Below are 24,364 nucleotides of genomic sequence, written 5' to 3'. Positions count from 1 at the left end.
TTTATGTTTCTTGCCATCTTTTTATGTTGGTTTAATCAAGACTCCCCTTTTCCTAGTTTGATGTACCCACACAAATTAGGGCCACATCCATCCCATACATAGTACCCTATAGAGTAGTATTTTTAGTACGTGTACTTTCTGTACTAGATCTCCAATGAATCATCTCTTCCTACGTCAAGCAAGCGGGGGAAATAATGTGACGGTGGTGGCAGAAGTGAAATGATTGTGCTGAGGAACGAAGACAATAAAACAGCAGAAGTCAAACTTGCGCTACATATAACATTCACTTTCAGTTTAATACAAACAAGGAATCAGATATCAAACAAAATTATTTATTCTGGATGCAATAAATAGAAACGTATATAAAAATAAACATGTATAAAACACTGTCAGTGGTGTAGTTAGCATTTTGCCAAGACAGATTCGGCTTGTTTATTTCTAGGTTTAATGCAGGAATTTGTTTGAAATGAAGGAGATAATAGTGAGCCAAAAGCTTAACATCCAATATGTTAAAACAAGCCAATATATACATAATTCAAGTATAAATATTACTGAGCCCAGACCATTCCAAATATTAATGAAACCATTTCAGTCCTAGAGAGGGATACCCCACGGTTAAAGCACCGCGCTTCAATGTGATCTATAACCGAACAGACCATCACAAAAAGACATGCTCTAATTGCATGAACCCCCACGTTAGGATGATCGACGTAACAGTTTTTCCTTATTGACCTTTGTAAAATGATACAGGTTGTGTACCCATCTAACCATTAAACTGCGCATACCAATATTTTGTGATTGGTGCCCGGAGTCATTTTATCAAGGTACACGTGCCAATATATTGTGGGCACAAAGGTGGAACAAATGCATGTTTGCTGGCAATATGCAGATTTTTTTTATTTATAAAAAGGACTATAGTATACAAACAAGTATTACAATAAAGACGATTTAAATAAAAATATTGTTACAGTGCTTTCAATAAATTATCAATATTTTATTAGTATAACAAGCGTTTGTACCACAAAGTAGTACCAGATAACAGATCAAGAAGATACCTGCTTCCAGATGGCTTTCTTGCCAGCAAAGGCTTCCTGTAGAGGCCACAAAGGTAAAATATCTAGCATTTGACTACAATTCCTATAATCCTCAGCCTGCCTAAGAGAAATGCAGTTCAACAGCAGTAGAGCTCTCCATCCAAAGCATACAAAACACGCAGTCTCCAAGCATAAGCGGTCGCTGTTTTCCAGCCCATAAAGCCCAGCAGTGTGAGGGCGATGTTATTACGCAATACTCGTGCAATGAGGGTGTACTAGGGGGCAATTTTCAAAACGGTTATTTAACAGAAATATGTTTATATTCAGTTAATAAATTATTCAGGGACAGGAAATAGAATTGTTGGGTTTTGAAAACAGACCCAGATATTTATTTTAAAAAAGCTGACAGAGGTAGATTTTCAGGTACTCCTTAGTAAAGTCATTAATTTGCTTCTAGAACTTCTTTTCTCTTCATAAGGTCAAGATGATTGTCACTCCTTGAAGCTCACGCTCCTATAAATAAAAAAGAACACATCTAGATGAACAAGTATTAAGAATGGCAATTTCAGTACACCACCTAAACATAACTGAATCCGTGACGGGCAGCCTATGCATGGAGATTGCGGCAATGTCATGCATTTGCCTTCCTACCTTTTAGATTCCAGCCGTTACCTCTTATCTTATTCCATTTTTAAACAACCCAGAGTGCACTAGGATTAATGTCTGGTCTGAGGCTTTTAAACAATTTTACACAATAGTATTAGGCAGGGATTGACTCCATGCATCGCTATACAATCAGGCACTTGTACATCAGATGCATTTGCGCTCGTAAAGGTGACACAAAGAAAAAAAATTACTAAGCTTCGTTCTGATAAAAACAAGGTAAGCTGACTGGTGGGCCATGAATTCGTTGAAAGCCAGTGACTGATAACTTGGGTCAGAGTCGCAATCTTTTATATATCAAGGGTGCTATTTTGTTAAAGGGATCCCTATATAAGTGGAAGATCGAAAGGGCAAAGAATTTAAAGCCATGTACCCGAGGACTACAGTTTTAAAGATAAGTACACATGTAGCTAATAAAATTGCATGTTCTGTGTATTTGAACAAAACTATAAACTCACTTTTCGTTTGACTTGTCGGCTCCTCGCTCGACAGACCGTAAAATGGAGCGTTCTGGTGACAGCGCCGGGGATTTCATTGTTGAAGTAAGTGGTGATGACGTACGCACCGATGATGTAGAGAGGCCATGCCGACGCAACTCTTGAACCGCACGTTCTCTGTCATAAAAGAGTTTCATTACCAATCCCAATGCTATCAAAATCTCATTCACAAACAAATACACTGTGCTCTATATATATATACACACACATACATATATATACACACATACACACTAATTTTAGTATATATGTATTGCAATACAAACTTGCCCAAGCGTATTCTTATCCAATAGAGAATAGACACTCAATACAGAAAACAAAAACCCTCCAAAAATGACAACTCTCAACCGTACAAATAAGAACAAAAAACTAAATCCCTAAGCATGAAGTCTCACAGGACCATTTTTGGGCCAATACCTCAATACTCAACGGGCTTCAATATAAACTGCACAAAGCACGGGAAATATTCTTACCTTTCAAATCGCTCGGTGGTAAGCTGTCTTTTGGCAATATCATAATCAGACTGTAGCTGGGTAAGTTTACTTCGAAGCATGGCTGCTTCTCGAGACTGACTGTTCCTTTAAATAAATTAATAAATAAATAAATAGGAAAATGGCAACCTGCGATCAGATATGAAAACGGAAATTAAAGGTCCACTCCAGTGCCTGATTTTGCATGGACTGAAGTGCATTTTACTTCATACGCATTGGTGCAGCCATTTTTTGAGTTACAAAACAAGACTTTGGCCTCACTTCCCCCTCTTCATGTTTCATCTGAAGTTAAGTACACTGCTTGCGCATGTGAAGGAGTACGTGTTGGTGGAAGTCCCGCTAAACTCATGCACAATGGAGTTCTATCTGTATTTTACAGACGAAGCATTCGAAACTATAGGCCTTCGATCTGAGCAATCCAGGCCTAGGGGAAACGTTAAATTAAAACAGACATAACCCTATCTATAAGGTGACAAATTCAATGTGAACAAATAAATACAGAAAATAGAGAGAAAAGAGAAAATTGGCATTACTCCCATGATTAATCATATAAAAACAGCCTGTTATAATGGAGAATTCATTTTCATCTGGTGCCACGTAACAATACGGCGTTACTGCAATGCAGACTATAACGTACTCAAATGTATCAAGCAGACGAATATAGTCTAAGCTAAAATCAATAAAAGGGCTTATCTTTAAGAAATATGAAATTATCTTTTTGTAGGATCTGTAACAAAAAAACAACCAAAAACTGGAAACTGTTCAGTGGGATGTAAAAAAAAAAATAGCACTGGTGATGTTAAGATTAAAAGCGACAACGCTTTTATAGCACCGGTGAAATATTTACGAAACCATAGGCAATGATATTTACGCCACTCGTTCCAACAAGAAAAAATTCTATTACAATGAAAATGTATCTTAAAGTTAGAAGGCTTTGCGTGAAAATAAGCCCATGAACATTTTACCTGTTTTCCACAGCTTTTTTTTGCACAGGGAATATAAACGTTTCTATTAAGATGATTTATTTGGAATTGATTGGTATATTTTATTTTGAGCTCCTGTTTATACATAGCCTCCATAAATGCATCCAGAATGAATGTTTGCGTGCATGCATTTAATACTTATAATCAGAAGAAGAAGAGTTAGGTGGATCATAGTCATTTGATGGCGGGAACTTACAGTTTACTTTCTGAAAGAGTAAGCCTGTCTTTTAGCAGCTGGATTTCCGATTCTTTCTCATGGGCCGCTAAGTGACTCTGAAACTCCTTCTCCCGATTAGTGGCCAGCAGGGTTTCCAGGTTCTTTATCGTGAGGCGTTCACTAGAAAGCTGTTTTTTCAGAAGCTCAACTTCAGACTTCATGTCCTCCACCTCATTCAGGACCTAAAAGATAACAAAAAACCACAAGCGTATAGTTTGGGGAAAATTAAGACTCCTAGGACCTATCCAGGCATTTGGATTTTATCCTCCTCTGTCCTGAACATCTTCCCCACCCTCCATAAATCATTTTATTATACATTTGTTTGCATTCCCCAATACACGTGTCTATTCCTTCCGACCAGTCTGCCATACACAGTATTATAAACCGATTGTTTAGTTTACATTTGGAAAGCCAGCCGGGCAACAAGATGGAACTCAAGCGGTATAGATCTTGATATGAACAGTATTACAAACTGAGGAAAAATGTTAAGATGAGTGCTTGATTACTGTCAATAAGACAATAAACCAGGAATACTAAGACATCTAATATGAAATATTTTTACTTATATTAAGACAGGATGGTATAGTAAAAGTAAACAAACAATAATACAAGATATATATATGAATGTTTACTACCGTTATGTTTAATATAACTCCCGTGTATTATACTCAACTACCTATAACATTATTAAAGAGGTCTGTAGATGAATGGTCATAGTTTTGGAGCCATTACAGTTATCCATTTGGGCTGGATTTCTCCGGCTATAATATAAAATATTACACGCAATGTTTACTTAATGTATTTGCAGACATGATAGCATTGTAACCATGCGATCTTTTAATAAATGTAGCTTTTTTGGCCCATGCGGCCACACTCTTACTACGGTGAGGGCTTTGCTTGCCCTGGATGCTTACCCTTTCATTCTCCATGTTTCTGGCTGTCAGCTGTCTAGAGAAATGCTCTTTGTTAGAGTCCAACTTCACACAGAGCTCGCGGACAGATGCTAAATCAGATAACAATGATTCCTTTTCGTTTTGTTCTTGTCGAAGCTGTTCTTCTAGCTTTGACATGGCCTTTGCCATAGATGATATCTGAGATTCATATGCCTGATGAGCATTCATGTGCTGTAAAAAGCCCAACAATGTAATATTAGTTAGCAGACTGTTAATCTTGGCGACATTTCAGATACTGTTGATCCATTTTTTTTCTTCTACACTTTATCTTAACAATCTTCAGGGTGATAACAGTGCATCCCAGAACACCAAGAAGTCTTTTTTCAAAGCAATAAAGATAGTTTAGGTGCCAAAGCAAACTGTTTTAGTGTGTTATGATGCCAAAATATAATTAAATGTGCAAAGATTACTTTCATAAAAAGAACGTGGGTATCCCCTATCCCACTGTTAAAGAAAATTAAGGCATACTTGTTGTATATGCCATAAAATGACAAAATCTCTCTTTATTGTAAATAAACTTTGAGCTGGTTGGTTGAAATGTGGCAAAAGTGTGTTAACCTTACTGCAAAGTTAATGAAGTGTGCCTCATCTGCCTGGTGATAACACCGTACCTCCTGAATTTCATTTTCCAGATGATGGAGTCTCTCACGCAGATGTCTTCTATCTGTATCCACAGACAGCAGCTCCAGTCTTATAGAACTGCTCTCCCCCTCTGCGTTTTGGGCTTTGGCTTCCCATTCCTCAGCTTGGCTGTGCACGATCCGGAACTGATCTAGAAGGTCACGATTCTCTTGTTCCTGGAAAAAAAAATATAGACCAGTATTAGTCTTGGTGCTAACACAACATTCATACTTTCCTACAAAGTCAAATAAATATCATACATATATATTTAAACACAGAACAATGCTGGAGCAGAGGAGAAACAAAACCTGTTGTGATCTAAGAGATATAGCAAAAATGTGTCATGAGGTGGGGCGGACTCTAACCTGGACTCTTGGTTCCCAATCACAGCCTGTCCATACCTCTAATAACTCACTTTGCAGCGAACCAGCTTGAAAAAACATACAACGCATCTCACTGTTATATAAAGTTGTATTGTTCAGCTTAAAAGCATGGTGTTATTGTAGTTCGATCTGGCGAGTTCTGAGAACAGCCCTGCTGGGGCTGCAACTGAAGGGGCTCAATGTCTGAATATCGCACCAGACCTCAGTTTGCATGGGGCACATACACAAGGATGAAAGACAGAAAAGTTTTGTGCCGTGTCATACTTTACTTTCTTTAGTATCTCATCACTGCTTGGTGCCATAATAAATTTGTTTAAAAAAAAAGTTTGTTATTAAACTGAGCAAAAATAAATTGCTTACCTTGGCAGCCATTATGGTCTCAATCCTAGAAACTTCTGAAATGTATCCATGAATCCTCAGCTTTAACTCCTCCTTTTCATGCATTGCATTTTCTAATTCCATGCTAACTGTCTAATTAAGCCATGGGAAATAAAACAAAACATTTTCCAATAAGGAGTCAGTAGTTAAAAACCAATAATAAGCTAGAGAGACATCCTGTACAAGAAAGAATGACATGATATTATATATGATCTATATCTATATAGTGTGGTTCTTGTTCAGAGTAGTAAAGGCAAAGTGTTACTATGGTCATTGCCCTACCACTTTACACCACAGATGCTCTAGAAGGAATTTAATATATTATAAAATATCTTGCACGGTCTAACACTTGTGATTAAGCACCGTAGCACACAAACCGTGAAACGCAAGCCACCAGGTCCGTCTCTGAGATATTCTATCACTTCAATAAATCCACACTGATGTTGAGAACAATAATTACTGGATTGCAGGGTATTTCAGCACATATTTGGTGCTATATTTTAGCATATATTATATATATACACACACACACACACACACACACACACACCATATATATGTATATCTATATATAGACATATGAAATAACTACGCAACTGCGATGAATTATCTTTTTCTCTATACCTGGTTCTCCCTGGTCATGGTTGACAGATCATCCTGCAGCCTTCTGTTCTCTTTATGAGTAACTTCTCTCAGTTTTGCGATTTCATCAAGTTCGGCATTGGCGGAATCGAGCTGCCGGCGAAGACTTGACACTTCTCGCTCCTTATTACCAAAAGTGTCCTTCAAATGGCTGGCAAAACAGAGAAGGTGCTCTGTTAAACACTATAATACTGTTTTTTTTTTATAATTGATTTAATATAAAATAGCAATGATGTAGAGGTTAAGGGATGGCTGTTCTGCCTGTCATTGCTGCAAGATGTCACATTTTTAGTTCTCAACCCTTTTTGGTAGATTATTTGAAAAAAGTATCCACAGAAAATCAGAAATTGACATTCATTGTTTTTGTAATTTTCTTTAAGGCAATGTAGAAAAAGTAAAATAATGGTCATCATAAACTTACTCAATTGTGGATTCCAGGTCAGAAACAGCAAGTCTTAATTCGGTGATAATTTTTTCCTTTAAGGAGAGAAAACAGGTCTTGGGTGAGAGAGCAGTAAACTGTGGTGCACATATGTTGAACCAGATAGCGTATACAGAGAAAAAAAACATGCAAACGCCAAATTATCTAGCAAAGACCCAGCAGCGCTTCAATCAGTGCACTTTTTGCTTGGCGTTATGACCCAAGTGATGCCTTCCGCACTGCTCGTGTTTAGCTGTGATTTTCTTCTCTCTTGTTTAGTGTACCCACACAAGTTATATATATTTATTTATTTATTTTCAGGACAAGAAGGGCTCTCTTCTTTTTAGATCTTTTACCTAACTACAAAACACCTGATGAAATTGATTCTACTATTTGTCCTGAGTTTAAAAATACCAATGGTTTTGTGTGTGTTTTTTTTTTTTTTTGCTTGTTATTAGGAAGGGATGCACCGATATATCAGCGGCCGAAATATATGCACGTCACATGGCTCTGTTCAGGTTGTTCGCACAGACGGAAGCAGCAGGCTCCCTGCAGAAGTCTGCGAGTGAGAGATCTGTAGTTCAGGTAAGGGGGTGGGGGAGAGTGTATGAGCATCTGAATGATTAGTATCTGTGAATGATTGTGTATATGAATGAGTGTGTGTGTGTGAGATGTGTAAGGGGGGGATAGCATTGCATAGGGACCCTGTAATCACACTCCTATCATGCCCAAGTTCTAGCATGTACTGGCTGTTTTGGTTTGTTAACCACACTTTTATTAAAAGTAAGTAACACACCAAAATTGGACATACAAATTCAAATAGCAATATATATATATATATATATATATATATATATATATATATATATATATATATATATATATATATATATATAAATAAACAGCAATCACACTCATATCATGCCAAGTCAACCAGTAAATGCTGGAATCTGAGTATGATACAAGTGTGATTGCAATCATACATATATATTAATATTGGCGGGGGATCATTTTCGGGCAAGTGAATCCTGAATTTTCGGTTTCGGTACATCCCTAGATAGGGTAATAAGTACAGGTAGCATAATGCTATTTCAAAATCATTTTTTTCCAAATAGAGTAGCTCTATTACTGCCAAACACATACAAATTAAATTGAAGCAAATCCAGACTAGTACCTTGTTATGGAGGTTATCTTCTAAGCAAGCAATTCGCTCAGTTTTATCATCCACCGTTTCCTGCAGATGATCCTTTTCTTTATCCAGTGCAGACACGGTGCTTCTCAGTGCGTTTGTTTCCTCGGCTTTAGAAGAGATCCTTCGATTTAATTCATCTAATAAATAAATATGCGGCTATAGTTATAAGATGGCAAGGTTGTCAGCAATATAATAAAATAAGACAAATGTATGTTCGTATAGATTACAAAGCATAAGCAATATGTTAACCCTTTCAGGACCAGAGCAAAAACAAAATACATTTCACTAATTGGAAAACACCCTATATGTTCAGGATTCTCATCTACTTCAGCCATTATAGGGCAAATATTACAAGATACGCCTCACTTTTTCATACCCCAAGTTTTTCCAAATTTACTATGGTGGGACTCTAACTTCAGTAGTATTAACAGACCTTGAAACAATGTTACTGAAAAGACCACCCAGGATATTTAACTATCTGACCATCTGACACTTTCCAGGCAGCCATTTCATCATCAATCTCTTCCAAAGTTTCTTGTACAGTAGCTACGTTTTTGCAGTTTTCACATTTACACTGCAATTTTGCTTTCCCTCTCTTGAGCAGAAAATAGGTGACTGCAGAACAAAAACCCATTTCATGTGCAGCAATTTCCTCATATTCATTGTGTCCCCCCTCCATAAAACCATTTGTTTCAAAAAAGTAGTATATTTGTATGTTTTTTCCCCAACATAGGGATTCTATGGGGAGCCCTCTAACTGCAGTTTTAAAGCTCCATGACGGCAACATACACACACACTGCCACATTATGCCATCAGCCAGTGAGGTATGATGGCAGGAGGCATGACTGACAGACCCTGCAAAATGAGGGGTATTCTCTGGCAACAATGATATCAGTAGCAGGAAATATTTAATATATTTGTTTAGGCATTTAAACCCCTTTTAAATGTAGCGGCACACAGAGAACAGGCTGGCATTTGTCTTTTTTTTTAAATGATATACAATGTACGTCATTGAGACATTTTAGATACATTTTACATATCTGTCAAGTCAGGAATATGAACTGCGCAAATTCAAAATTCGATATATCAAAAATGAGAAGTACCTATTCTTTGTTCTAAAGTTACAATTTCTTCTTGGGCTAACTGCACTTCATTGGATTTTACAGCGAGGCGATGCTGGAGATCTTCCAGGGACTTTTGTAGCTGTTCATTCAGCAACCTAAAATATGGGACAAATTTTCAATTTATGGTAAATAATACACTAAAAATAGAAGATTGGCCGATTATAAAGTTTTATTTTATTTGTACTACTTATACCGCATTAAAAGCATACATAGTGGCTGTTGCAAACCATAGACCCAAGCTTCTAAGTGTCACCTCTGAAGCCTCCCAATAATGTAGCTCTTTGTGACCATAGGTTGCCCCCTAATTGGCACGTCTCCTAAAGTGTGACACACACCGATACATCTGACCCAAGACAGGGCTCAATAAATCCTCGCCATGGCGAATAGAAACCACTTCTTGGCGCCCAGGGTTTTGCAGGACAAGGGAATAAAAGCTGTCCAGGGCTACCACTGTGAGGCTGGCACCCTATACTTTCCTGCAGGGACCCGATTCACAATGGTAGAAGGTAGTGGAGCAGCAGGTCTCTATGAGGTGTGTGTGGGATCTAGTACATGTAAGTGTATACCGTAGTGTCGGTCAGCGTGTATACGTATAGTGCTGGAGTCTGTCTGTGAGTGTGTGTTTATACCGTTATGTCAGTCAGTGCGTATGTGTATAATGTAGTGTCAGTGTGTATATGTAGCGTGTATATATAGTGCTGGAGTCACTGTGTGTGTAAATGTATAGTCTCAGAGTCCGTATGTCTACTGTACAGTAGTGTCAGATTGGGTGTGCATGTGTTAGAGTGTTTGTTTTACATATGTATAGTGTGTGTGTGTTGTTGGATTGGGTGTGCATGTGTATAAGAGTGTAGCGTTAGCGTGTATGGTATATATTACAGTAAGGCATTAGCATGAGTGTATATGTCAGCATATAGTTGTGTATTAGCGTATAGTGTAAGCATGTGTGTACATGAGTGTAGAATGTTAGCTTGTGACTGTATGATGTAAGTATAATAGTTAAACATAGAAGCTTGATTTTTTTATGGTGTAAAATACTGCAGTACAGTACAAAGTAGTGCAGCAATGAACAAAGCTGTGTTTTTTATTGCCCCAATAAACATCCTTTATTGCCTACAAAATAGGCAGATTCAAGGAGTCATCAAAATGCATGGACAAACCTTAGTGAGCTTAACTCTACTTTGTATTGAGATGAATCATCTAGAGTCTGTGCCAGATTCGCAGATTGCATTCTTGCTTCTTTTTCTAACGAAACAATTCTTTCTTTAAGCTCAGAAATGGTAGATTTTAACTCGTGTCTTTCAGTGTTGCGCTAGAATGTGAAACAGAGGACAAAAATGCATTTGACCAATTAAAATATATTAAAGATTATATATACACACAGGTGTTTTCATTGAAAAGTGAAAAGCAAATCCATTATTTTTCTTCCCTAAAATGATTCATTTGTTCGTCAATTACTTTCATAACCAAATCTTTTTACGGCTTTATTTATGGATCCGGTACCTCATTACTCTGTACATCCAGTCTTGACTGCTTTATAACTAACACAACTAAAGTGATTAACCAATCATTCCAAACCATCATGGTCTCGATACATACGGGAAATAGAAGCATTTCTCTCACCTTCAAAATGGAGCATTTGGCAAACACAAAGGCAGATGAAAAGACCCAACCCTCCCAAAATACAACTCATGTACATTACAATAAAGTCTAAGTTTAGCTCAGTTTCTGTAGGGTGCCAAAGATCTGTTAAGCTCATCATTTTTTATTTTTGACTACTTACTCAATTATAACCCCCATTTTTTTATTTGGAAAACGCGTGCATTAACTATTTAAGGTTTACTTGGTGCTTAAACACACACAGAGTCTAGGTGTTTCTTACATTTTAACGTTTAAATTAAAATCAGTTTCTTACCTCACAGATTGTGTTTTCAAGTTCATCGATTTTTTTAGATAATTTCGTTTTCTCAGAGGCTGATGTCTCTAGCTGGACCTATAACAAACGTATGAATGAGAATAAAGTATGAATGAGAAACACTCAGTGTTACCGCTTTACAGGTCGATGTCAAATAATTATGTTGATCATGTAAAAAAACAAAAAAAACAAAACATGTTTTCTCCCATACGAAAGAATTTAGGCACAGAATATGAACACACACATATATATATATATATATATATATATATATATATATATATATATATATATATATATATATATATATATATATATATATGATTAACCCTCCAGTCAGTTTTCAGCAAAACAACTCAATGTCTCTGGATATTTACTATACTAAGCTGATCGAGTTTAATTCTTATTACTGTTTTAGGTGCTTGATGTATATCCACACTCGTAATAAAAATGACAAAAGATCACTGTAAAGCTGATTTTATGCAGAAGAGGATGTGCTTCCTTTCACTGCCACGCTATTGGACGGGTGCTAGGTGATTTAAATTTGATATTCAGAGAATTTGACATCTTCAAGACGATATATCCCAATAGGAGAAGGTATTACCATGAGCTTTTCCCTTAAGCCTTCATTTTCAGCTGTGACTCTCCGCAGATCAGACATGGCAAGATCTCTCTCCTCTTCAGAATGCAGTTCATCCCGGTAAGTGACTTTCTGATGAAGTAGGGACATCTCTCTCCTTAGCATGGCCAATTCATTCTGGGACTGTAACATAAGAATGTATATTGTATTCTAGGACATATTGGTGCATCGTGTTAGCAGAAATCTGCATTATGGAAATAGTAGAGGAAGGGGCATGGTTAACCGGTTGTGAGTCTACCAGCCATATGCACAGTCCATATCGGAGATACCTTGAGATTATTATTCATTTGTAGCTCGCACCTGGTCATAGAGTAGACGGAGTTTATCTCTTTCCACTGTTAGATCCTTGACACTGGACTGAATTTCCACCATGTGCTTCTCAAACCTATCGAGCATGATCTGAAGCTCATCTCTCTCCCTAGTAACCCGCCGCAGCTCGGAACTCTGTCCACTGCCCTAGGAACACATGAAGCAAAAACAAATAAAATGAATTTTCAACAGGCACTAAACATAATGCATGGTTTTATTGCTTATTTTGATCTTATACAGGGGAAAACATTTAAAAAGTTTTCTTTTTTAATGTAAAAAATCTAAATATCAATCTAACACGCGTTTCATATTGCTTAATATTTACTGCTCTCCTTTTAATATTTGCAATATAAACACGACCAATCAGAGAGCTCAAGCTGGACCACACAACGCTTTATATTTTATCCTTTAGGATCTTGGGTTCATATTCGGCACCGACTTTTCCTGCAGGATGCGCTTGTGGTTTTTCCATTATATTTACCTTGAGGGGCCAGACAATTTATTTTGGAAATAAAAAATCTCCATGAATTACCATACTAAATAAATTAAAATCATTATTTAAGGAACCCCTTTCCTTTCAAAAAATGCCTGCAATGTATATGGGTGCATTAAACATAATTGAACACATTAAAACCAGTTAAATAAAGTTTAAACATGCAAAAATGTGCAATGTGAAATATGAAATTAACATTGGTCATAAAGTGGTCATAGAAAACTATAACCTACCTTTTCAGGAGAGGAATGCGATCTGTTGCTTTCCCTTCTAGAATGACCAAGCGTACTGGATTTTAAGCTTAGACTGCGTTCCAGTTTCTCCATCTCTGTCCTATAGTAATCCCTTTCCTCTTCTAAAGCCTTTACAAACGAGTCCAGTCTTGAAGGTGAACGATCAGTGCGTAAAATACCATATTGGGTCCTCATTCTCTCCACTTCCATGACCAGCTCTCGTTCTGGATGGAAGGTTTAGAATAAGACAAGAATGTTTTACATACATAATATATCACCCATCAACACCGATATTATCACAACAGTAGGATTTTAGTATAATGAAGCCATATAGCAATGGATATAATTCTGTAGTAAATACTATTAAGAGCTTTGCACATCTTCTTGCTTTACACAGGCTGATCATGTGCAAAAGCTCTCGGGTACGGACACAGTAAGGGAAATTAAACATGTGGAATAAGTGAACCTAAGACAAGACCAAAGACTGATTAAGGTTTGAGTCTTTACAGCAGGAAATATGGGCAGACTAGATGGAGCGAATGGTTAACTGCTCTCAAATTCTGTGTTATCATGAGTGCCAAAAGCATCAGGGGTCCTCCTGAGCTCTGCATAGGTTGTCAGAGGGTTGTTATGTGTTTCTTCACCTAAGGTTTAAAAAAGGTGAACATGTTACTTGCAGACATATTTTGGCAGTTCCAACACCTTTAATGCTTTGTTAGAATTAATTAGGGTTTCTTGAGGATAAAATGGTTTGTAAAAACTATTTTCAGTGCCAATATAGAGATCTGGACCCAAACTACTCCTTTCCATCTAATTGCTTTGTTTATTTATTTATTTTCTGGGGTTTTTTTTAGCTCTAACTGTGATAACATTGCAGTTGTGGATTAAAGATTTGAACCACTTTACCTTAGCGTCCTCCTGTCCTGAAACAAATGGTGGGAAACACTCACAGTCCACATGCGCATATGCAGATTTGGTGCAAATAATTGAGAATTTGGTGCAGTCACAATAGTATTGATGGCCACCTTGTAGCCAGTTGTTTCCCACTTCTAATTCTTTATAGGGAACCCTCCTTGGGCTACATTAATATCAAAATTCACTGATCTCTCATCTGCTTCCCAATATTTTATAGTGAATACTGTCCAACTGAGTAGTATGTAACTAGTACGTTTTGTTAGACCAAAACCCAGGAACTTGTATATTCTGCTTTGAGTCTTAATGGCGAGGAGCCACAAAATGTCCTTTAAGATTTACCTGTAATAATCTGCTTTTCAACTTTATTGGAAAGCCGCTGCTTATCATGTTCTACGTGGTTCAGCAGTGACTCTAGCTTGCGGTTTTCTTCCTTTCTTTTCTCCACTTCATCAATGAGTTTATTTTTCTCAAATTCACATGTACTTAAATCCTAGAAGAAAGTTATACATTTTTAACATATAAGAATTATAAAATATGAGGAAACTTATTTTTCATTATTTTGGTTGATGCACTTCTTAATCAGATTTAGAGGTAGAAGGGTATTTTTTAATGCCACTGACTTACTCATATGCCTATTTACTCATCAACCAACATGTAACGGATCCAAGGTAACTACTTCTTCTGGTAGCATTTGTATCGCAATCCTTTAATATACTCGAGAAGATAGTTTGCAGCATACGCACTTGAGGAGCTAAACTACAGTGTACTTACCGACTTCAAGTTTGATATTACATTCTCGAGTTGGTTAACTTCCATTTGTAGGCTTTTTATTTCATCCTAAAGGGAAAAAAAAAGCATTTGGCTTTATTTTATGCTCTATACATTAATAAAATTAATTTAGGATCCAGTAAAACACCACATCCATGGAGGTCAATGTAAAATTAAATGGTATTGGAAGTTGAAGATAAACATCCGCTATGCCTTAACACAACACCTAGTATCGATATAGGGCTTCTCTCCCAGTGGGTACGTTTCTAATCAAACACAAAAAAAAGCCTTGGGTAGCACAGAATTCGAAACCGGCCTCATCATAAATTACAAAAATAAATTGTGAACAAAAGCAACATCTATATGGACGTGAAGGCAGTCTTCAAACACAGTCAAACTGTAAAATACATAGGTTGAAGCTTCTATGTAGCAGAGTTCAGCAAATGTTAAAAGGGAAACCTAAACAATGGAAGCTTTGTCTTTTTAATTCAAGCTGGAGCATGCAATGTATAATCATTCCGCCACAGCTTTTAGCACAAATCATCTACTAAAAACTACAGATCTACTTTAATGTCAAAAAAAGCAGTTTACGTTTCCAATTGACATTCTTGATTATTCTGTCATTTTAGCTATGCGATAAGAACTTCTTGCCTTTGCTTCTTCAATTTCCGCATCTGCTGTTTCTAGCACCATCTCCTTGTCTCTCTCTATATGGTGGGCCATTTGATCTAACACCGTGAGCTCCTTACATAGTTCTTCATTCTTAGTGCTGAGATTTATTACTTCGTTATTCACATTTTTCCGTGTTTCTAAGAGATCCTGCACGTGTTTTTCAAGGTCTCTGTTTGTTTGCTGAAGATATTCAATCTAAAAGGATGGCAGGAAAAAATTGAACAAATTGTGGGTTAAAGGCAATTTAGCGGACAGTTTTTAAAAAAAATTAAATTAGAAAAGGCCTGTGCACAAGCCAATGCCATCAAGAAATCTAGCAGAGCCCTTACTCATATAACTCGTTAGATAAGTTATTCTTCATGGGCGTTTTATTTTAAACAAACATTTTTGTTCCTCAATGCTTGACACCTCAGAGGCTCTCACATTTCTCTCACTATAGATGAAGTGCTTGCACAATCCGGAATCACTACGATACATATATCTGTTTGCATAAAGCAGATCTTGAGCAAAAGTGGCTCAATCACACAGCAACCAATAAAATGTTCCTGCTGGTTGCACAAAAAACGCCTTTCAGTCCAGCTACGTTTGCAACATATTTTGGAAAGATGGCATATAACATATCATGGAATAAGGATTAGGATTCGTGTACAGATTGTCTTCTAGATCTTCAAGCTCGCTGAAACCTTTCAACTGTAGCGAGCAACTAAAATTTGGATAACTACAAACTCTATCGGGTAGTCTCATTAAAAAACTGTAGATTATCCTCAGAGGTACACTGTCATCACAAAAAAGGGAGCTTTAAAGCCTTGATGAGGACATGGTACGTCTTGTCAAAGTGCCTAATCCCTGCTATAATGCAGTAATAAGACATATCAAGTGCCCACCTCGCCTGCCACTCCAACAAATAAAGATCTAAATGAAAGCCTTATCTGTCTGGGAAAAAAAAACAAAACAAAAACAATAGCTTGTGCCGTTACACTAAAAATGAAAAAGGTATTCATGACTGGAGAAGCATATGGTGGTAAAAAAAAAATCATTCACCTAACATCCACACTTATTAAAGGGTTAAACTGGGCTGGTGTTATGAAGCTGAAGAAGACAAGAAGAGACTCACTTGCAGGTTTAGATGAGCTACAAGCTTCTCATTACTCCTGTATCTGGCTTCAAGGGAAATTACATCATACGAACGCCCACCATCCAAGGCAAGAGCCAGACGTTCTATTTCTCTGTCCCTCAATTCGACCTTCAAGTAAAAAGCATTGCAACATGAATGCTAAACATAAAAAGCAGCATAATGGTGTACAAACTTCACAAAAAAACATTGGAATTAACATTAACGAAATGACTATTTCTCTAGTCTGAAACACAACATGTAATTAAGTCGTTAGACATTTCCCATTGCTGAACAATGTGTTCTTAGAGTTATCATAAAATTTTGAGCTGTTTATTCTTCAGACCCCCTTACAAAGCCACAAACCACAACTGTCACACTGTAAAGAGCCTATAAGATGAGTAAAAAAGAATGGAAATGCAGAGATGTCCGACCTGCTGGGTCAGGTTCTTAACGCTTCTTTCTGAAGTCCCTAGTTTTTCCTGTAGTGTGGCCACATCTTGCTGAAGCTCACGAACCCTGAAATATACAAAATAAGAGACGCCACTATTAAAAACAAACAAACCATGAACTGCTAAAAAACTATGTTGGGTGGAAAAATAACGTTTAAAAAAAATAGCAATTAATGCAATTTTTGTAAAGTCAAAAGACATTCACATAACTGCTGCATTTTACCAGTATAGCAGTACTGTAAAACTCTGGCTTAATACACACAATTTACCCCTTTTTCCAGAGTCCTGGAAAGGAGAGTGTGAGTACATAAAGCATGCTGGCTGGCATAGCCCTCTCCATTGACACTTTGAGTGTGAGATACAGCAATCTCCTGGCACTCAGACACAGGCACCGTGTGAGGACTACAAGGGAGACGAACAGATTATCACCAGCCGCTGGACCACCAGGGATCATCGTCCTCCTGAGCATACTAAAAGGTAGGAAAGCTGGGAGGTGGTCCCGAATGTAGATTATGGGAAATGGGTGCATATGATACACAAGTATTCAGTTTTTCCTACAAAATTGAGTGTAAAGTTATGCCCGTGTAGTGCAGTATAACTGTGATTTTACAGTATTTTCTTTTTTTAAACTAATCTTTGGCCTTTCTGGAAAGTCTTCTTTCTATGCTATGGCTCACCTCATAACATACGGTGGAGTTTCTGTCATCCAAGGGTGACAATTAGCAGAGGTATAAACAAATAATATCAGAATAAATTACAATCACTCAATTTGAATTCAATGGGAATGCTTTCAAAAGGACACTCACAGGGTGATTTATCAAGAATTATTTTTAGGGAGGGAGTGTCAGGAACATTAAACCATCCAGTTCTCAAGTTAGTACTTTACAAATTTACATATACATGAGGAACAATTCTCAGATATATCTATAACTTATTTTCTCAAATGTATCAATGATAATATTTCTTGCCGTTAACACAGGCCTGTAGCACAAATATTTGCACAATGAGCATATCGCCAATGGGAAAATAGTACATAAAAGAAATACCTGTCATCGGCCACCTGGAGCAGGTCTGCTACATAAGGATCATCTGGCTGAGGCACGGGGTGACTATTGATGCCGGATGGCGGCACTGCCTGGTCAATCTGCATGCGCTGACGCCTGAAAGGAATGTTTCTTTTCTTGCCACCTATAAGACACAAACTTATGGGTCATCCTACGAAATGTAACCCCTCTCAAAAAAAAAAAATATATATATATATATGGGTTGGGTGGGAGATGAAGCAGATGCCAGAGAGCTTGCTAAGCATACAAATCTGTGTGAGAACAGACTTGTCATATAACAGAGGACAGGAAGGGGATGAAGGGGATTAAGGGGGTGGGGGGGGATGAACAAAAAAGTAAATATGGAGAATGGCCTGTGTCATTTAGACATATTTAATTAAATGAGTGACACATTTAAGTGATTGGTTTGCATTTTAAATGGTTACTTTCTTCCTGTTGCTTTGTATTACTCTGTAAGCATATATTGCAAAGAGTGCTGTGAACCAACAGTTAATGTGGTACAGCATAGAAGGCCACAGCAGATTAACATCATTGGGCCTATTTCAATGGTCTAACCAGATTCTGCACTACGGCAAATAAAGAGTGCAGAGCACTCTGCAATTTAACTCCCAAAGCACAGAGTCAAGTACCTCACATATACATTTAGCAAAGGTTACTTTGTATCATCTCACAAAGAACGCTATTGTCAATTTGTCAAATCAGATCGAAGTAAATTAAAGCAATGAATAGAGTTCAGTAAAGATTAGACAGGTCACTGAATGTTTCTCACAGTTTCTTCCACTAAATAGGTTATTACCTGGCGTTTGCACGACTGCCTGCAGGTTCTTTTCTTGAAGCTGCTGAATCTTTTCCGACTTGGCTTTGCTGTCCTTTTCTATTGATCGGATTTTATGGACATATTGGTTATTCAAAAATTTTAGGTCGGCTGTCTGGTGTTCGAGTTTTCTCAGGGAAGCTTTCAAGTCTTCAAGGGAAGAAACACGTTAAGTGTTAGGACATAACTACCCACTTACTATGGTCAATCTCTAATGCAATGAGAATATAAACACCACAAGTATAAAAAAAAAAAGGAGGAAATACCACGAAAAAATATTTTACGTTTTAAACAGAGACACATGCAGTGTTCCAACAAACTGTTCATCCGCACTCTATAGCAGTTACACAATATTTTTAATTTAAAAAAAAATGGCACCATATTGTTATGGAAGCATAAAAAAAATCTAATCTATTAAGTTTTAAAAAAACATGTATACAAGCACACAACAAATGCTGATGCTTAAAGGCAAACCTTTGATAAAGCGATCTGATTCTTCCTTTGTTTTTAGAAGTTCTAGATGCAGCTCATTGTTCTCCTTGACAAGCCTGGCGTTTTCAGTCTTGTAAGGCTCGATCACCGAATCAAAGTTCTTGTTCTCTTTTTCAGACTTGCCAGCAGTTAACTTTACATTGCGAAGACTTTCCGTCGTGTGAACAAGATCACTGAAAAGTGTACATAAAGTGCAGCGTCAGGGAGAATTTGTTCAAAACAATGATCTACTCTAGCGTAATCAGGCTTATGGGGAAAATGAGAGCCGGTACACCATATAGAAGCCCCTGCATGACGTTCTCCTGAGCTTGTGTGCAAGTTAACCATCCACATACATCCACTCACTATTATATATTGTTGTATTTATTGTAAGCTCTGCAGACCATTCCTACAGTTTCGGCAAACTATGCCAGGCAGCAACACAAAGTAGTTTCCTTCAAGAAGATCTATCACTACCCTCCATAACTTTTACAGTAAATTTAAAAAAAATTAAAAAGTTACCCAAACGTACCTGAAGAGTTTTTCTACTAAAGGCAGGGACTCAATGCCCAGCGGCTGTTTGTAACCCAGCTGGTCAAGACGCTTCCTCAGGTTAATGAATTTCCTTTCTGCGGCAGTACTCATGATGACACTCAAGCTAAAGATGATCTCTGGTCCAGATTCAGCTCCTAAATCATAAAAAGGTGCAGTAATCTGTTAAAAATACGCAAGCTGTCCAGTCGTGCAATTTCTTCCATAACCAAGAGTAACATCCAGGTTGTTTTGTTTCAGAAGATTTGATACTCTTCTGTTTAACCTCTAAACACAAACAGTTGGGATTTACTCACCAACGGTATTACAAAGACTAGCAAGTCACCCAGTATGAAGGGCTGAGCCAGGCCGGTATAATGCATAATTTAATGTGAGGAGAATGGAGACATTTTGGAGATTTCACTTTGGATTATACGTAACCAGCCAAGCTGCTGCAGAAGCTCATAGAGATCACTTCTTTAGATCTATCCTGCCGACTGATCGTAAAGCACTACAGACTCTGCCAACGTTATATAAACAAAATGTCATCTTTATAATGTGTAGTGATGTCAAGGAGCAGAAATACAACTACCACACAAACCACCCCCTTCAACGCTCCGTTTAGTGAACAAACCCCAGTGTCTTTAATAGGATGCGGTGACACGCATACACAGAGTAAACTTGAAAATTACACTTCTCCCTGAAGCAGTAACCAACATTTAAGTCTGGGTTTTTTTTTTTGGTTTTTGCATTTTTATTTTAGTGCAATTTCCCGTTTTCCAATACCGTTTATAAAAGACTTGTTGATTGTTCATAGTCTATCCGAGAACTGCAAGTAATAAAAAACAAACCTTTGCATGTTTGGAACCTGCAGAACAGAGCCAGGAATTGTCTTTTTCAAGGAGAAATCATAATATCTGAGCATTGTTACAGCGTTTGAATCCAAGCAGAAAGAACGTTATGTGACTGATACTCAGCACATCGTATGAACGGGAAGCTTTTACACAGGAAGTGCACTTTAACGCCAGCTAAAGCTTTTTCCCCTTACAGTCACTCCTCTCTTTAACCCTTTAAGTGCAGTCATTAGCTTCGGTCAAGAGCTTTGTGTGCATACTTGCTATTCAGGGTGAATTGGCCATGTAGTCCTAGCCTGCATGTGTGGAAAGCTCATAGATGTTTAGGGCTATTTTTATATCCGTTCATAGATCATGATTATTAACTTGATCAGTGATGGCATTTAAGAAAGGATATGATGGTTAATATTCCTCATACTTCAATGAATAAAGGAATGGTTTGCAATAGTGTTATAAAGGGGGTGGACATGTCTACACCCAAAGACTGGTATGAGGTTCCAGGTATGTGAATATATCAATTGCTGGACAGAGTTTGATTTTGTTGGGAAAAACACCCAAGGACCCCGAAAAGTTCAATAGCGAGTCATTTTCATCAGTTTAAGATGCGTAGGCTCTGAGCATGCAATGGTTTATTCACTACAGAGAGTGTTAGCAGGTTTATCTCTGAATGATCTATGCATTACACGGGGCCAGAGCAACCCTGGTGAGGTTGGTAGCCAGGATAACGCTCCATCAGCGATACACTGATTTATAGCGTGTTACCCCCTTATTGTGTGTATTCTCATAAATTACCGTATTTGCTCGAGTATAAGACGACCCTGATTATAAGACAACCCCCCAAAATCTGAATATTAATTTAGGAAAAAAAGAAAAAGCCTGAATATAAGACGACCCTATAGGAAAAACGTTTTACCAGTAAATGTTAATTCATGTAAACTATGTGAACATTTTTTTGTTTATAAAAGCTATGATTGAGAAAAATATTTTGTTTTTATTTCCTTTTTTTACAACCTGCCCCCCCAGTTATGCACATCTGCCCCCAGGCTTGCCACTCTGCCCCAGAAATGCCTTATACCCCCTATATGCCACTGTGCCCCATGATGTGCCTATTAACCATCTAAATGCCACTGTGCCCCATGATATGCCTTTCAACCCTCTATATACCACTGTGCCCCATGATATGCCTTTTGACCCCATATGTGCCACTCTGCCTCCAGAATTGCCTTATACCCCTATATGCCACTCTGGCACTTAGGGGGTTAAAAGGCATATTATGGGGCAGAGTAGCATATAGGGAGGTATAAGGCATTTCAGTTGGCAGAGTGGCATTTCACAGAGCACTCTGCCTCCAGAAATGCCTTATGCCCCCTGTTTAACACTCCCTCCCTCCCTCCCGCTTGAGCGGAAGTTGTCTACGCGAATCGGGTAGAGCTCTACACGCTGCCCAGACTAAGCACCGGGGACTCAGATGCACCAGTAAGTTGGGGGGGGGCATAACACAGGAGGATCCAGGTCCCCTGCATCGCTGCGGGTGACCTGGATCTTAGTCTCATAGTCAGACCTATTTGAGGTCTCATTATAAGATGACCCCGATTATAAGACAAGGGGTATTTTTCATAGCATTTGCTCTGGAAAAAACCTCGTCCTATAATCGAGCAAATACGGTATAACATGCGTATCATGCAATCAACAGCTTTCTAATATCGCTGGATTTTCCTCTTTTCCAAGTGCTACTTCCAGACATCAGTCTTATACGTGTGCCACGTCAGGAATTGAGCTCATGCAAAAAACGTATGTATGTATGTATGTATAATATATATATATATCGTACTCCTTAGAATCTGAATGCACTGTTAGAATGCGGATTTTAATTAATTCTGTTCCAAAAACAACTTCCTTCATCTATAGACGTTCTATGTTGTCAGTCACATGATGTTTTGGGTGACTTTCCATGCTCTGACACTGAGCTGATTCTTTAGAGATGCTAATTGAATCCTGTCAGAGTATCCAGCTGGATGATGAACACCGACTCATTGTATTGTTTACCGCAGGCAGCACGAGAAATAGATCTAGTATTTGCAAAATGTAATGCTGCCAAAGTACATTAGACTGGCAATCATTTGTCTAATAGACTAAAACGGAACGAATACAAACAACCTATATGCAGCTGCTGGAAGACATTATATAATGCAAAAAAGATTTGTAATAAGCACAGTATTTTTAATCTGTGAGAGTTCCACTTTAATCGTGTGATGGTTCAGGCTGATAAAAAAACTTCTTAAAAGTTTGTGGATTTGTAGGCTATTAAACCTTTAACAATCAATAAAACGAGAGCTGCACAGAATTATATGGATGGATACTTTAAAAGAGCTTAGAGGGCCATCCGTGCATTCGGAACACGCAGAACATTTAGAGACATCCTATCCATTACACGTGACGGATAGAATGTCTCACATTATATTTAGATTCGAAACGCAGCCGATTCACACAGCAAGTTAACATCATTTCTGCCCAGATGATGCTCACTACTCCTGTCACTGACAGCTCAAGCATTAAGATTACCACAGACTTTGCATCCCATTACAGCGCGATGACCTCATCACCCCCTTCATTAACTTATTAAGTCAACAGTTATGGGGAGATGGCGTTGCACCAAGAAACAGTGAGCTATAAGGACTCAAATACCCGCTGTCCTTTGCACCTCATCACTGGCCTCCCATAAGAAAATAAATGAGGTAAAGCCGCATAAGCTATTTGAAGAAGAGAAGTTTATGTGACGATACATCTTCTTCCATGCAACCCAATAAAAGGTTTAAACTTCCACTAAATACTTCAGTGCTTTTTGAGGCACCAGAGGCAGAGTAGGTGACAGCTGGGGGTGTAAATTTCTCAACCACCCGGGACCTTACCCTGTCTGCAGGCCTATAGTTCCTTTTCACCGACACCACGTATCCGCTTACAGCTTCATGCCCGCATTAACCCGCAGCGCACCGGGAAGGTGGACGAACCCTGCTCGTTTCGAGACGTCCCACTGAATGCGCTGTTTACCAAAGCGCAGAGCGGCGGGCGGAGAAGCGGTTTGAAAATGGCGCGCAGGAAGCCCGGCCAGGGCCGCCGCGGCCCAAACCCAGTTTCCCATAGCAACACTTCCCTGGCTGGCCTCCAGCTTGTTGCGCCTGGAGACCTAACCACCGAGCTCTAAACACCAGAGACAGTTATTTTAGCTCTGTAAACTACTCACTGCAGGATGACAGTCATGAGTCTGGATAATTCGGTGTATTTTGTGGTGGCAGAATTGTGCTCTCCAAGCAAGTGTAGTTTTATATTACGGTCATTTTACATGTGCACTATTTAGTCTAGGTTTTACAACTCGTCGCTGACAGTTACGTTTAATGCGGCGCACACTGCTGACGTCACTAGATTGACGTTTGGATGAACCGAAAGTGTGATCCCGTAGCAACAACCCACATAATTTGTTATTTGGTGTTAAATGCAGTCAGTGGGTTAACGACAGGCAAACGAG

At 38.2% G+C, this 24,364-nt stretch overlaps 1 protein-coding gene across 1 annotated transcript; it reads right to left on the bottom strand.

Annotated features, from left to right (window-relative positions):
• Nucleotides 1–318: 318 nt before the first annotated feature.
• Nucleotides 319–23,909, bottom strand: CEP135 (centrosomal protein 135). The gene is made up of 26 exons (XM_053458589.1): nucleotides 23,751–23,909; nucleotides 19,989–20,145; nucleotides 19,460–19,650; nucleotides 18,968–19,135; nucleotides 18,154–18,295; nucleotides 17,090–17,174; nucleotides 16,659–16,787; nucleotides 15,524–15,739; nucleotides 14,876–14,941; nucleotides 14,444–14,594; nucleotides 13,190–13,413; nucleotides 12,455–12,610; nucleotides 12,119–12,277; nucleotides 11,515–11,592; nucleotides 10,760–10,911; nucleotides 9,579–9,694; nucleotides 8,458–8,612; nucleotides 7,284–7,339; nucleotides 6,845–7,013; nucleotides 6,203–6,313; nucleotides 5,450–5,635; nucleotides 4,800–5,009; nucleotides 3,865–4,067; nucleotides 2,668–2,772; nucleotides 2,156–2,311; nucleotides 319–1,547 (listed from the first exon to the last, which is right to left on the bottom strand). The coding sequence occupies exons 2-26, from the start codon at nucleotides 20,099–20,101 to the stop codon at nucleotides 1,526–1,528; spliced, it is 3,519 nt and encodes a 1,172-aa protein (XP_053314564.1). The 5' UTR covers nucleotides 20,102–20,145; nucleotides 23,751–23,909; the 3' UTR covers nucleotides 319–1,525.
• Between the last annotated feature and the right edge of the window lie 455 nt (nucleotides 23,910–24,364).

Source organism: Spea bombifrons, chromosome 1 (assembly GCF_027358695.1).
Source record: "Spea bombifrons isolate aSpeBom1 chromosome 1, aSpeBom1.2.pri, whole genome shotgun sequence".
In the NCBI taxonomy this organism is placed as follows: Eukaryota; Metazoa; Chordata; class Amphibia; order Anura; family Pelobatidae; genus Spea; species Spea bombifrons.
This window is presented reverse-complemented; position numbering and strand designations above follow the sequence as displayed.